At 34.8% G+C, this 17,032-nt stretch overlaps 1 protein-coding gene across 1 annotated transcript; it reads right to left on the bottom strand.

The window, feature by feature from the left end:
- Window positions 1-1,441: 1,441 nt before the first annotated feature.
- On the bottom strand, window positions 1,442-15,605 carry LOC145562747 (uncharacterized protein At3g49140-like). Its single transcript, XM_081623121.1, has 11 exons — window positions 15,418-15,605; window positions 15,238-15,295; window positions 14,860-15,091; window positions 12,556-12,658; window positions 12,387-12,454; window positions 11,610-11,771; window positions 11,373-11,498; window positions 10,798-11,139; window positions 2,611-2,763; window positions 1,937-2,032; window positions 1,442-1,852 (listed from the first exon to the last, which is right to left on the bottom strand). Exons 1-11 carry the CDS (start codon window positions 15,473-15,475, stop codon window positions 1,748-1,750), a joined length of 1,503 nt encoding a protein of 500 aa, XP_081479247.1. The 5' UTR covers window positions 15,476-15,605; the 3' UTR covers window positions 1,442-1,747.
- Between the last annotated feature and the right edge of the window lie 1,427 nt (window positions 15,606-17,032).

The raw sequence follows: 17,032 nt of genomic DNA, 5'->3' as shown, positions 1-17,032 counted from the left end.
GCAAGTATCACTTCTACTCCGTTAAATACTCTTCTAAATTTAGTATCATACTCGACTTTGATTCTTAGATTGGTTTTTTGATTCAGTAAACTATGTTAATCCTTGGATGACAATTTGGGTTTCACTTATACTTGTCCTATTTTCCAATTGATCTTTAAATTTCGGGGCAATCAATTTAAGGTTTAGAGGTTACTGTTCCCATTCTAATTGGAAAAGAGAAATATATCCTATTGGACTTGTAAGTTTTTTTTTTTTTTTTGGACAATGATCACTAACAAAACAAACAACCATAAGTCGGCTACAAAAAGCCTATAGCCAATACAAGTGACGTGTACAAAAACTGGTAAATTGGATGCTTAAAGGCAAATTGGATGGTTTCACCCATCCAATTGGACTCCCGGAGGGTAGTAGGGTGTATAGGTAGCTTCTCGGCAATTTTTGTTTCCGGGTAAAAAAAAGTCAAAAATTGGCAAAATTGAAGGCTATATAATACACGCCTTTTGGCCAATTTCGGAGTTTTTGGGACCCGGTGTCGAAAAGTCTCGAGATACCAGAGATACATCCCAAGGTCATATAATGTCGTTTGGAACCATATATGATCATTAAATGTTGCCATAAATGTCCGTGGTAGCCTCGAGTTTATGAAATCGGTGGAAGTTGTAAATAGGTAAATTGACAGTTTGAAGGTATATTGGACTTGTAAGTTATAATAGATTAAAAATCTTTTCTTCCTTGAGCTTGATCTCCAAAGCAAAACAAAATACCATTACATTGGAGGATGCTTTACATGCCTTAAAATGTGTTATGCTTTAGTGTTATAATGAACCAATTCAACATGTACAACAGCAACAACAAAGCCTTGATTCCAAAATAAATTGGGGTTGGCGAACCAATTCAGCCAACATCCCCCAATAGAAAAGAGGGGGGGGGGGGGTGTTCAAGCCTTCAACCAAGATTTGTATGTTGGGCGTACTCAGCTACTCCTTCTAAGCCGCATATTATTGCAATCAACATTAAAAGCTTCTCTATTTCAGCCATAGTCATAGACATGTTAAAGTATAATTTACATTGAAAATCAAAATTCTACAATACATGAAGTAGTACATACATAAAAGCCACCAAACTCCATTACTAAAATGTTTTCCAAAAAAAAAAAAAAAAAAAAAAAAAAAAAAAAAAACTCCATTACTAAAACCTGTTATTTCAGCATTATACACTAGAAACAACAATCTCAAAACTAACTAATGCAGACAGAAACTACTGTTGGTAATCAACATTACATACAACAAGCTTTTCAGAACCATATGTTGTGCCGTGAACCTTGTGATTGAATCTGATACTACTAAAATTTAGATGATAATGTACACATCCCCTGACTCTTTCTTTAATCAGCCGAGTGGATAGAAAACTATGATGAAAAAAAAGGGGGAAACCTGTGATCTCGTACAAGAGGAGAAAAATTTCTCCTCTCTTATCCTCTCTATCAGTCTACAACTGATGACAATTTTGACAATGTTAGCATAAAAACATCAACTCTACCTTGCTGTAAAACTGTTACTTTTGCAAGCATATGTTGAAGAAAATTGGGCTGTACATAGCTCGAGCTAGTTATAGAGCAAATTATATTACTTTTGCAACATGAAGATCTTCTCAGTTAAGATACATGGGAGCTCGATCTTAAAACAGAAATATACCTGCGGCATCCAGCATCAAAGGTAAATTTTGAATAACTATAAATCATTCAACTTCAGATTTCTTTTCTACGGGTTTGTTTTACTTTTTGAACCTTCTGATTGCTTCTAGGGAATAATAAATCGTTAAGCTGTCTTTCAGCACTATATTCTGAAGTGGCCTGCAAGCATATTATGATGGCAGTGAGAACAGCATATCAGAAATATTACTAAAGATTACTCTTGTGAAAAACAAGGGTAAGGACCTGAGAAGTGAAAGCAAAACGCAATGTTTGTACTTGCGTTCCTGAGCAAACTCTCAAGTCAAAACCACGAGAATCCACACCAATAAGCGATGCCTCCTGCGACAACAATGAAAAAAAAATAAAAAAAAATAAAAACAAAACTCCCCAACTTATTACAAAAACAAGGGTAGAATCCAAGTAAAGCGAGAAAAACAATTTCAACAGCTTTAGCTATATCCCCTAATCAAATCCAAGTACACATTTAAATCCTTGCATTAAGAAATTTTCAATCCAAAACAATATCTGCACAATATCAAGGATGTATCATTATTTCTCAGGGACTAAAACTGAGCGGAAACAAGGCTGCATGATGCATGTTTCTACAATTTGATTTCAAGAACATCAACTACTAAAATCACTTTTGCTTCATGTAGCTAACCCCACTTATGGGATTAAGGCTTTGATTGATTGATTGAACCTCAGAGAGAATAATTATAATTTGTCATGGAGCTGTAGATGATTTAAGCAAAAGACAGCCCAGCTGTAATATCAGCTTTTTGTCACAAAATTTTAGGCATTCTTACTTGTAAGCTTCTGATGTAAGCTTAATGTAGCTAGCAAACTTAGATTACAAGGCAGAACGGTTTGTCAGTATGTGCAACAAATCACGAGAAAATGAGCAAAAAAAATGTCACCTCTACTTGAAGACCCTTGCTTCTCCAGCACAGGGATTTGAGAGCATTGGTGGTCTTTTCTCCTGCAGCACTTACACGAGATATAATTTTGGAAGCTGAATGAGCAATTGCATCAGAGTGTGCCTTCCTGTAATCTTCAACCTCAACTTCAGTCTGTTACACAGTTTAATTCCAGGATCTCATTTTAGCAAATACTTCAAAAAATGGAGAAAATAATCCCTCATAGCGACAAAGATAATAAACAAACTATCTAATTTTAAAGGCTGGGTTGAGAGGGAGTTTGTAAAATTGGAAATTACAAAAAATTAAAAAATTAAAAAATTAAAAAAATAAAAAAATAAATAAAAATTATACACACAAACAAACATAGATCCATCTTTACTCCAGCACTTCCATCTTCTTTGGAAGTATTTAAGTTAACACATTCTCAACATTTAAGGAACATGAATATTGGGTAAGGTCCTTCAAGAATTCATAAAATAATTTCTCTCTTGTTAAGTGAAGGTCCTAACTAATATAGTTCATATGAGCACATGGGCACGGCTGACATATGAAATGAAGGCACTATAAAAGGCCTCATATTTGCTTCATAGCTTGTTACCTATACTCCTGTATTCTCACAAGTCATAAGAGCCTTTAATTGCACATTCACAGTAGTTAGTAATACAAAGAAAATTTTATTTAAAGCGGGGCATAAAACCTTAACCCTAAGGTCAATAGTCAATAAGTATTTATTATATTCTTTAAAATATACTATGAAGGATTATTGTTATTTGTTCCTAATAGAATCATAGATTCACTATTCTTGAAATTTAAATTGTAGTGAGCAAATAACCAGGGCCAGTAAACTGTAAACAATTCACATATTATTATCAAGTAGCACAAAGTCGTTTTGCACAGAAACTCGAATTAAGTCAATAGCATTGCCTTTATCACAGGAACCTCCATAAAGAGTCATTGGGGAAATGTTGATGATGTACATTCCCTGGGTCCCCAAATATTTTTTAGGCTTTCCTACTTACGATTCCCAACAATAACCATTACACTTCTACTTAAAGTAAACCATTTTCTTTTCAGTTTCTTCACATAAATCATTATATGTCTCTATCTAAACATATTTGACACATAATCCATATATACTAAAATAGCCTTATAATAACAAAACTTATTCTTGGAACTTTAAGAACTTATTGCTAGACCTGCTATGGTTCCAAAACAACTTTTATAACGTTGGGGGCACCCCCGCATTCACTTCAAAAATATTGGAAGAAGTTACAAAAATTTGGTTTAAAACTATAGATATAAGTATATAACTGACAATTTTTGACATTTTCAGGTCCTAAAAGGAAAGAGGACAAGGTGCTTCCATGGACCCCAAGAGACCTCGGGAAATCACTTGGGCGGTTGGAACCATCTGTTTTGCCTTTAAACGATCAATTAATCCGGTTACATACACATCTCCCTTCATAAACTCAAGGCAATCATAGGCCTTTTTTGACCAACTAGTGGCTTGTTATGGTTTCAAACCAACATTTATGAACTTGAGGCACCCCACATATTCACTTCAATTTTGGAAAGAGTTCAAAAAATGGGTTTGAAAATATGGATGCCTTCGGATAATTTTGGACTTTTTGGAGGTCAAAAAAGAAAGAGAACAAGGTACATCCCCCGAGATGTCATTTGGGTGGTTGAAAGTCCGAAACTTCCAAAATTTCTCAAAAAACGTGGATATTAGCCTTCAATTTTGGAATTTTTTGACTTTTTTTCAACCGTAAATAAAAATAGACGAAATGTTTACCATGGTCCCTAATAACATCCGAGAGCCCAATTCGATGGGTGGAACCATCCAATTGCCTTTAATCGAACAATTTACCGGTTTACAACTTGCACCGATTTCATTAACTCAAGCTTACCACGAACATTTAAGACAACATATAATGGTCATATGTGGATCCAAACGGCATTATATGACCCCGAGATGTATCCTCTAAAATCATAATGCTTTTCGACACAGGGCCCCAAACCATTCGAAATTTCTCAAAAAGCGTGGATATTAGCCTTCAATTTTGGAATTTTTTGACTTTTTTTCGCCCGTATATAAAAATTTCCGAAATGTTTACAATGGTCCCAAATACCCTCTGGGTGGGTGAAACCATCCAATTTGTCTTTAAATGAACAATTTACCGGTTAACAACTTACACCGATTTCATTAATTCAAACCTACCACAAACATTTATGACAACAAATAATGATCATATATGGTTCCAACAACATTATATAACCCCGAGATGTATTTCCTAGAATTTAAAGACTTTCGACACCGGGCCCCGAAGACTCCAAAAATTCTCAAAAAGCGTGGATAATAGCCTTCAATATTTGAATTTTTTAACTTTTTTTTCGCCCGAAAATAAAAATTGCCGAAATGTTTACCATGGTCCCTAATACCCTCCGGGAATCTAATTGGGTGGGTAGAACCAACCAATTGGCCTTTAAACGACCAATTTACCGGTTTAAAGCTTGCACCGATTTCATTAACTCAAGTCTACCACAAACATTTATGACAACATATAATGATCATTTATGGTTCCAAACAGCATTATATGACCCCGAGATGTATCCCATAGAATTTCAATACTTTTCGACACCGGGCAACAAAACATCCGAAATTTCTCAAAAAGCGTAGATATTAGCCTTCAATTTTGGAATTTTTTTTACTTCACTTCGCCCGGAAATAAAAATTGTCGAAATGTTTATCATGGTTCCTAATACCCTCCGGGAGTCCAATTGGTTGGGTGGAACCATCATATTTGCCTTTAAACGGTCAATTTACCGGTTCACAACTTACACTGATTAAATCAACTCAAGCTTACTACGAACATTTATGACAAAATATAATGATCATATATGGTTCCAAACGACATTATATGACCCGAATATGTATCCTCTTAAATTTAAAAACTTTTTTACACCAGGCCTCGAAACATCCCAAATTTTTCAAAAAGCGTTGATTTCAATTTTGGAATTTTTTTACTTTTGTTCGTCCGGAAATAAAAATTGCCGAAATGTTTACCATGGTCCCTAATACCCTTCGGGAGTCCAATTGGATGGGTGGAACCAACCAATTTGCCTTTAAACGACCAATTTTCCGGTTTACAACTTACACCGATTTCATTAACTCAAGCCTATAATGAACATTTATGACAACATATAATGATCATTAATGGTTCCAAATGGCATTATATGACCCCGAGATATATCCCCTAGAATTTCAAGACTTTTCGACACCGGGCCCTGAAACCTCTAAAATTTCTCAAAAAGTGTGGATATTAGCCTTCAATTTTAGAATTTTTTGACTTTTTTTTGCCCGGAATTAAAAATTGTCAAAATGTTTACCATGGTCCTAATATCCTCCAGAAGTCCAATTAAGTGGGTGGAACTATCCAATTTGTCTTTAAATGGTGATTTTACCGGTTTATAATTTGCACTGATTTCATTAATTCAAGCCTACCACGAACATTTATGACAACATATAATGATCATTTATGGTTTAAAACAATATTATATGACCCCGAGATGTATACCTTAAAATCTCAAACCTTTTCGACACCGGGCCCCAAAACCTCAAAAATTTCTCAAAAAACGTGGATATTAGCCTTCAATTTTGGAATTTTTTAACTTTTTTTCGCCAAAAATTAAAAATAGCCGAAATGTTTACCAAGGTTCCTAATACCCTCCAGTAGTCCAATTAAGTGGATGGAACCATCCAATTTGCATTTAAACGGTCAATTTACCGTTTTACAATATGCAGTTATTTCACTAACTCAAGCCTACCAAAAGCATTTATGACAACATAAAATGGTCATTTATGGTTTCAAACGTCATTATGACCCCGAGATGTATCTAATCAAATCTCATTTCTTTTGGACACCTGGCCGAAACCTTTTAACTTTCTCAAAAAGCGTGGATATTAATCTTCAATTTGGGAATTTTTTTACTTTTTATCGCCTGGAAATAAAAATTGCCAAAATATTTACCAAGGTCCCTAATACCCTCTGGGAATCCAATTGGGTGGGTGGAACCATCCAATTTGCCTTTAAATGACCAATTTACCGGTTTACAACTTGAACCGATTTTATTAACTCAAGCCTACAACGAATATTTATGACAACAAATAATGATCACATATGATTCCAAACGATATTATGTGACCCCGAGATGTATTCTTTAGAATTTCAAACTTTTAGACACCGGGGCCCCGAAGATTCCAAAATTTCTCAAAAAGTGAGGATCTAGCCTTCAATTTTTGAATTTTTTTACTTTCTTTCGCCCGTAAATAAAAATTACCGAAATGTTTACCATGGTCCCTAATACCCTCCAGTCCAATTGTGTGGGTGGAACCAACCAATTTGCCTTTAAACGACCTATTTAACGGTTTACAACTTGCACCGATTTCATTAACTCAAACTTACCATGAATATTTATGACAACATATAATGATCATATATGGTTCTAAACGGCATTATATGACCCAGAGATGTAATCCAAAAATTCCAAGGCTTTTCGACATCGGGCATCAAAATCTCCAAAATTTCTCAACAAGCATGCATCTAGACTTTAATTTTGGAATTTTTTGACATTTTTTTCGCCAGAAAATTAAAATTGCTAAAACGTTTACCATGGTCCCTAATACCCTTCGGGAGGCCAATTGGAAGGGTGGAACCATTCAATTTTCCTTTAAACGACCAATTTACCGGTTTACATCTTTCACCGATTTTATTAACTCAAGCCTACCATGAACATTTATGACAACATAAAATGATCATATACGGTTCCAAACGGCATTGTATGACCCCGAGATGTAACCCCTAATTCTTAAGGCTTTTCGACACCGGGCCCCGAATTCTCAAAAATTACTCAAAAAGCGTGGATATTAACCTTCAATTTTGGAATTTTTGACTTATTTTTGCCCAGAAATAAAAAAATTCCGAAATTTTTACTATGGTCCCTAATACCCTCCGGGCGTCCAATTGGGTGGGTGAAACTATCCAATTTGCCTTTAAACGACCAATTTATCGGTTTACAACTTCCACTGATTTCATTAACTCAAGCCTACCATGAACATTTATGACAACATATATATATGGTTCCAAACGACATTTTATGACCTCGAGATGTATTCCCTAAAATCTCAAGGTTTTTTTGACAACGTACCCAACCTCAAAAATTTCTCAAAAAGCGTGGATATAAGCCTTCAATTTTGGAATTTTTTTGACTTTTTTTTGCCCGGAAATAAAAATTGCCGAAATTTTTACCATGGTCCCTTATACCCTCTGGGGGTCCAATTGGGTGGGTGTATCATCCAATTTGCCTTTTAACGGCCAATTTATCGGTTTAAAACTTGCACCGGTTTCATTAAATCAAGCCTACTACGAACATTTATGACAACATATAATGATCATAAATGGTTCCAAGCGACAGTATATGACCCCGAGATGTATCCCCTAAAATTTTAAGGGTTTTCGACACCGAGCCTTGAAACCTCCAAAATTTCTCAAAAAACATGGATCTTAGTCTTAAATTTTGTAATTTCTTGACTTTTTATCGCTCGAAATGAAAAATTGCCGAAATATTACTGGTCCCTAATATCCTCCGGGAGTCCAATTGGATGGGTGGAACCATCCAATTTGCCTTTAAACGGCCAATTTACTAGTTTAAAACTTGCACCGATTTCGTTAACTCAAGCCTACCACTAACATCTTTAACAACATATAATGATCATATATGGTTCCAAACGACATTTTATGACCCTGAAGGTTTTTCGACACTGTACCCAACCCCAAAAATTTCTCAAAAATCATGGATATAAGCCTTCAATTTTTTAAATTATTTGACTTGTTTTTAGCACGAAAAAAAAAATTGCCGAAATGTTTATCATGGTCCCTAATATTCTCCGTGAGTCCAATTGGGTGGCTGAAACCATCCAATTTGCCTTTAAACTACCAATTTACCGATTTACAACTTGCACCGATTTCATTAACTCAGGCCTACCACTAACATCTATGACAACATATAATGATCATATATGATTCCAAACGGCATTATATGACCCCTAGATGTATTCCCTAAATTCTCAATACTTTGCAACATTGGGCCTCGAAACCTCTAAAATTTCTCAAAAAGTGTGGACATTAAGCCTTCAATTTACCGAAATTTTTGACTTTTTTTTGCTAGAAAATAAAAATTGCTGAAATGTTTACCATGGTCCCTAATACCCTCCAGGAGTCCAATTGGGTTGGTGGAACCATCTAATTTGCCTTTAAACGGCCAGTTTAATTACCGGTTTACAACTTGCACGGATTACATTAACTCAAGGCCACAAGCCTACTACGAACATTTATGACAACATATAATGATCATATATGGTTCCAAACGGCATTATATGACCTCGAGATTTATCCCCTAAAATATTAATAATTTTCGATATCGGGCCCCAAAACCTCCAAAATTTCTCAAAAAACGTGGATATTAGCCTTCAATTTTGAAATTTTTTTATTTTTTCACGCCCGGAAATAAAAATTGCCGAAATGTTTACCATAGTCCCTATTACCCTCCGGGAGTCCAATTGGGTGGGTGGAACCATCCAATTTGCCTTTAAACGACTAATTTATTGGTTTACAATTTTCACCGATTCCATTAATTCAAGCCTACCACAATATTTATGACAACAAATAATGATCATATATGGTTCCAAAAGGTATTATATGACCTCGAGATGTATCCCATAAAATTTTAAGACTTTTCGACACTGGGCTCCGAAACCTCTAAAATTTCTCAAAAAGCGTGAATATTAGCCTTCAATTTTGGAATTTTTTGACTTTTTTCGCCCGGAAATAAAAATTGCCGAAATGTTTACCATGGTCTCAAATACCCTCCGGGAGTCCAATTGGGTGTGTGGAACCATTCAATTTGCTTTTAAACGGCCATTTTACCGGTTTACAACTTACACCGACTTACCGCTTTACAACGGCCAATTTAATTAACTTGCACCAAACCCGACTTGAACTAAAATTGACCCAAACCAGTTTTAACCCGTCTAAACTCGAATTTAACCCGACCTTTTACTAACCTGACCTGAATTCAACCCGACCCGTTCCTAACCCGACCCTAATTTAACCCAACCTGTTATAAACTCGACCCGAAATCAACCAGACTTGTTATTGACCTGACATAAATTCAACCCAACTTGTTATTAACCTGACCTAAATTTTACCATACCTATTACTTACCCAACCCAAAAAATTTATGACCAACTACTGGTCCATGTCATCATTTTGCCTTTAAACTATCAATTTAAAGGGCTACATAAACATCTCCCTTCATCAACTCATGGCCACCACTATGACCGACTACCGCTATTTATGGTCATCACTTTAGTTTTTGACACCGGATTTCAAAATCTACAAAAATAAAACCCCAATTTTGTTTATCGTAGCTTTCAAATTAGAACACCATACTCAACAAAGTTAGACATCGAGGCTTTCTGAGTTCATGGGTCCCCAAGAGGCTTATTGGTGCAAAAAATTGTTTCATTTATGCCTTGGCCCACACTTCTTTATCGTGTCTTAATATGCCTGGCTTACCGTTGCTTTGTCTTGGTCCTAAGGCAATCCAGAGGCTACAATGTGATGAAAGATAACGATAACATATATACCCCGGCCTTATATTTTTCTAAATTTGTGTTGGTAATAGCTGAGAAGGCGTTGGGGTTTATATCAGCAAGGCTTACTAAAAAAACTCTTGCAGATCTGAGCTAGTTAGGAGTTGAGCTAGTAAGGGGTAACCAGCTTACAATCTAGAATTCTAGACATCCTAACAATTGTTATTATTAAGCCATTTTCAAGCAAGACAAAATGAAGGCATATTAAGAAAATGTTATTTAACAAGAAAACCAAAAGGGTCCAGTGATGTGTATTATTGAGCCATTTTTAAGCAAGACAATTAATGGCATTCCTTAAGGGGGGAGGAGGAATAACACTAAATCTAGGTGGCTTCTCCAGTGATTACAAAAAGAATCACTAAAAAATACTGCTGCCAAGAACTAGCCTGAATTTCAAAGGATTGTGCATGTGTGCAACAAGTTGACGACCCACTAACCATTCAGACAATTGTAGAGACATGAAACAATACCTGATTTCCATAAGCTGATATAAGCTGAATCTTAATCATTTCCAGCTTATAGAATGCAGTCCCATTAGACAACCCATTATCCTTATCCAAATCCCCAGTCCACTCAGAATTATCTTCAGGAGAAACCAATGGATGAGCATGGCCATTAACCGAACCAACATTTTCAACATTGGTATCTGCAGCTTTTTCATTCATGTTGATGTCAGCATCTTTATCTGGCTGAATCAACTTGTGCTTCTTGATGACAGATCGTTCCTCAATAAAAGCAGGTCTCAGAAGGCCTTGTATAGCCAGACCTGCAGGAGGCTGTACCATAAAGTCTATAGGATTATCAGATGTGACCTGCGCATAAATAGGGCTCGTTAAGACAATATTCACAATGTACCAAGTTTTGCTTTCAACTCAAAAATAATCATCAGCATTAGTCTTATGTAACACCCAATAGGATTTTGCCTAACTACGATAAACAATTTTGAACATCTTGAAAACATCAGCAACATCTACTCCACAATACTGCAAGGCATCACAGTGAAAATATGAAAATCATGCATAACATGATAAAGACTGAGAAGAACCTCAGAAATCTTTTTTGCGAAATACATAGGATGGGAAGCACGCATCGTTTCCAGTTTTGCCCAGTCTCCCAAAGACTCATCTGAATCAACATGATCTTCTTCAACTTCAAGAATATCAACCCAATCCTTCAAAAGACAGATCAAATGCAAGAAGGATGTCATACCATCAGATACAGATTGCTGTTATAGAAATAGTACTCGAGGCACATATGAAGCCAAATAGCAAATAGTTCTCACCCCGTCAAACTCATCGTCGTCATCATCTTCACCCTCGTCTTCATCTTCATCAAAATCACTATCTTCCTCATCAATTTCCTCAATACCAAAATCAATTGTAGCTGGACCTGACAACTCCATCTCACTCAATATTTCTTTGGTATCCAGACCAATGATGACATGCTGCAAACAAGAAACCATAAGTCTGACAAGCCAAAAACACGAAAAATGGAATGGGACAATATTAAGTGTCAGGCTTTCTGCAAACACTAAAATGTAACGCCTGTTATAATTCCTGCATTAGATTGAACATTATAACAATGGCCTCCAAAATGGGCCTCACAGTTGGCAGGCTTTGGGAAGGTCATAATGTAAGCAGTCTCAACCAGTCAACCCTAAACAGAAAACAAGATTAATAATGTAGCTTTTGTTAAGAGTTAGCTCATGTACCATTTTAGACTCCACTACTACTACTACTTAAAAATCTCACGTGCTGCTACCTTAAAAATCTAAACCAAAGCTTAACCATATCAAAACACTTGACTATAAACAAACTTGACACCTAACGAAAGGTAAAATAGCTACTATAATTGTTTTTTTTATCTAATTTGTCAATTAGATACAAACGGCAGTATAGGTAACCTTAGATCTGATGTAGCTCGGGAAATATACATTTTCTAATCATTGCTTCGGAATCCACATGAATTTCAAGAAGAATACGAAATAAATGTATATACAGAAATGCCCCTCTTATTGACACCACCACATCACTATGCATCTCTAGGTCAATATTCTTACCACATAGTTGTTGTCCGAGGTTAGGGACTGCATAATGTCTTCGTCATTATTCACCTGGAAGTATACATCTGGGAACAAGCCAAATATAAGACACTTCGGAGATAATAAGCAGATTGAAGCTAATTTTTAACTATTAAACAAGATTATTGTAAAACCAATACCAACTCACTTCCATGTTCGTCAGTCAGGTAAGGCAGATCTGGCCAGAAAATATTCTCATGAACTTCATCATTAATCATACCAGAAAACATTAGCGTTGCTTTGCTGTTTACCTGACAACATATAGGCCAGACAATCAGTAGAAAAGATAACAAAAGGACCCATCAACCAAAATTATAGCAAAATCTGTAACAAATTGAGATAATATACACACAATCAGATAAAATGAAAAAGACATGTCCTTTATAATAATCTCCTCATTATACATCAGATAGTTGATTGATCCCTCCTCTACTTTATAAAGTAGCTGCATCCTGGTGTAGAACCAGAGACAGGAAGTAAAATTAGCTACTTCTAGCCCCCAAAGGAGAAATAATATTGTCAGGACTGTTGTGTTGAGTCATATCTTGAACTTATTAAGCAACTACAATTAACTTTTATTTTGGAGTTTAAGGAACAATTATCTATTTATCAATCATTCATTTTTTTTAAAAAGTTCACACAGTTTGACTTTTATGCTTCCCAACACATAATCTTGACCATTAGTATTATGGAAGTACATGTCTAGACAAATCTAAAAAGATCCCACATGATTGTTTTTCCTTGCATATAAATTCAAGGGGGGGGGGGGGGGGGGGGGGGGTTGTATGAATAGTGTTAGAGTACAAAGTGGGCTAAAGAAGTACTTATTATTTGACAGAATGAATAGTGTCATTGGTGATATGAGAAGTTCACTAGTAACATGTTCATAACAAGGAACTGAAGAAAGAGGATGCATTGTACTGTTGTTATGTTGTAGTCAGCAAAAGAGCTGAGATAATTTAAGAGCACTCAATGACTCAAGTATTGCTGTTTGACCCACTAACATGATGTAAAGGCATAGTTTCCAAACACTTCACTAGACCAGACACATCCACAAAAAAAAAAAACTAGCAACTCCAGGTATGTTGAGTCAAATAATTTTTTATGCTGCTCGAAGGAGTCTAGGGTTTTAGTTATCCAACATACTGATATAGACAAGTGGAACCCTAAGAGTTTCTTATGAATAAAGGAGATCTTTCATCATTTTCCTTTGCAAATTTTTTGAGATGCAACATGCACCAAATGATCTCAGAGGACTTTTGGCCTTTGGCTCAGGAAAAGTATTGATCCCCCTGCAAACTATGTTCCTTAGTTCTAAGTTTTTCAAGGCTATACTTTGGCTAGAGGTTCCTTCCAAAGGTCAAAGGTAAATCTAACAAATTTAGGAGGAAAGCTACTAGGATTACAATGCCACTCTGACCCAACATTTGTCATCCATGACAAGGTCCATAAACCAAGACTAGGACTCCCATAGATAACTTGAGATCTTCAATAAAATCATATAGAATGTAATCCGCATCTAGACATCAAGTCTCTTGTGATAAATATCAGCAATAAGGACCATGTGGCACTAAACCCAAATATACTTGTCGAAGCTTATTAGAATGCTATGAGTCATCTATTCACCCTTATGAGACCTTTATGGGGGCAATGATTTAACTCAAGTAAAAGAGGGACGTTTCATGAGGCTGCATAGTGGGGCTTATAATTTACTTACCTCCATTTTTTTTAATTGACATGTATTCCTTTTTAGGAAGTTTATTTTTAGCTGTATTTTTTTTGGGTAAGTTTTATACCCTTTTTTTTTAATGTACCCCACTTGCTTTATCTTCTCTCTCCTCTCCTTAATATGAGTGCCTAAATTAAACGTGTCAACTAATAGAAACGGAGGAATTATAATATACTTGACATTAGAACCAAGATAGGTTGGAGACAAGTCAAGTGCTCTCCTCAAAACAAGCCAAAATTCAAAATTTACCATAGGAAGCCCATATAGGCCATGAATATTTGAAATAGGATGTATATACTACGTAGAAAATAATTAGACTAAGTATATCAACACCTACATTTAGGGAGCACAATTTATTACACAAAGTTAGCCAAGGATGGTCAATTATGGAAGACATCATAGTCGGGTACTTAGGTCTAAAGTTTGATGGCATTGGGAAACTCTCTATCATTTCTTAAACAAAAACCAAATGACTTCGTCTTCCTTCGACATCCCAAAGGTCAAATGTATACTCCATCCATCACAATTTATTGGCCCAATCTCCTTAACATAAAAATCTCTACTCTCTTGAGTTGGGTCCAACACTCAATCACCCATTTTGTTAATATAATTTTTAATTTGCATATAAATTAGTTGCAAAAGGCTATGGGGCAAGTAAATTGGAACAAAGGAAAGATATGAAATCTCGATATCAAATAAAGAATCATAACAATTTCATTATACCTCAATGATGGTTCTACAAGTTTCAGAAGCAGTAAGTTGACCCTTTTCAGCATCGGCTGCTTCGGAATCCGAAATATCCTCAAATGGATGATACTTAGACTTGCCATTCTCTCCTAAATGATCTGACCCTGACCCTAAATACTTCCCAGTTGCTTGAATTCTGCTCTTCCTTGACTCATTCCTTTTATTCAACAAACTACCAAAGTTTTCCCTCAATTTCTTGACTTTATTCCTGAAAACCCATATTAAATTCATGCCCTTTTTAAGATATAAAAATGTACAAATCAAAATAATATTGCGTTAATTTACTCAATAAAATACCCATAAGCTCAAATCAAATAATAACTACTATAATCAATGGGTTTTATTAAAAATTACCAGGGAACAGCAACTTTGACCCCCATAACATCATCAGAACTCCAAATTGAACGGCAATCTGAAATAATTTCCAGAAATAAAAATTGGGATCCCAATTAATAACTTATAAATTAAGAATGCATGAAACTATCAGAAAAGCTCTAAAAAATAAACAATTCCCAGATAAAATTAAGAAATTACAAGATAGAGTGGAAGATGAATGTAAATGAATGGCCATAGTTGAATCTATTAACATCATTTGTAAATTGAAGATGAACTTAAGTGTTGGAGAGAGAGAAAGAAGTGTGAGGAGAGAGAATGTGGATTGCAGAGTTCTTGGCCTTTGCCGTTTTTTTTGGAGGATGATGAAATGAAAGATGCTTTTTTCGTTTTTCTTTTTTTTTAGAAATATCTAATTAAGTATTTTTCTTTCGATTTAACACGTAGATAATTCTTTTGTCCAATTGAATTGCACCCACGTGGCATATGGGCTCACTCTAATTGGCTAAGCAATTGTACAATCATGATAGGGCTCTTTGTCATCTAACAAAACCCCATTATGCATTTCATCCTTGCTTTTAATTTGTTTTTTTAAGGAGGAATTCCCTTGGAATATTCTATGTTATTGCATAATAATATCTCTAAAAGATACCAAATCACTCGTTATTTAAAATGCCTATTATACACTGAGATGTATTATGCACGATATAAGGATTACTCAATTTTTGCACATTTGGTTATTTTATGCGAACAATTAGTTCAAATACATTAAAGAAAAAAGTATTGAAAATTGTCCCTATTAGTCAAATACATACTCTCCATTTGAAAAAAATTCATGTGCTAGTGTGAACATGTGATTGATGAACTAATATTTATATAATAAAGATAGACAATCTTCTATCATGCTATAAGAGTATAAGCCTCATAAAATACATGTATTTATGCACTAACAAAATTATTAGTTACTCATTATTTTGAATTTCTCATATAGAACTTTCTCTTAGTGTATAGCAATTGTTTATAAATACCATACAAACTTCTTCAAATTAAAAGGAAAATCCCAAAAAAAGGAAAATGGTACAAAGTATTCAACTATCGAATTCTGAGAATATGGTAGAGTTACACTAATACATGGAGTTTAAATATTAGAGGTACAATGAGAATTTGACATAGTATGACAAAGAGGTTGGGTTTTCAACATATTGAATTAAAGGATGATGTCCTTAATTTAGCTAAGGTTGTTCACTTGAAGAACTATGGTAGAATTAATCTTGACTTGATTGTTAAAGATATCAACAATTTTTTACTCATATTAAATCGTTCTCAATTTCTCACATCAAATTAAAGCTAACTCTAATGGTTGTTTTTGGAAACTAGCTTGCAATTTTAATAAATTTCATGTTAAAAGTCAAATCACTAGAAGATAAGTTAATAATTAGCTTAGCCAATTGTCTCTAATAAAATATTAATTATTTTAAAATAAAATTGAAAAAACTTAATGACAATTAACTTAACAATTGTGGTATAAATTAGTAGAAGAAAGAATAACTTTGCAATCCTGGACGACATAGCAAACTAATTTGATAATTAGCTTATTATTGGAGTTGCTCTATAACCTTGACGATATATAACACTGTGCCTGTATATACTTCCTCCGTTCTTTTTTACTTGACATGTTTCTTTTATCACGTTTGCCAATACAAAACTTTAACGTTCAATAACTTAAATTTTCCAAAAGTAAAAATTATAAAAGTTATATATTATGATAGTATTATTGAGACGAATCCAAAAAAAACATACATGAATATATTTTTCC

This window comes from Chenopodium album, chromosome 10 (assembly GCF_948465745.1).
Source record: "Chenopodium album chromosome 10, dcCheAlbu1.1, whole genome shotgun sequence".
NCBI classification, from domain to species: Eukaryota; Viridiplantae; Streptophyta; class Magnoliopsida; order Caryophyllales; family Amaranthaceae; genus Chenopodium; species Chenopodium album.
Note: the sequence above shows the minus strand (reverse complement) of the source record. Positions and strands in the feature narration are given on the sequence as shown.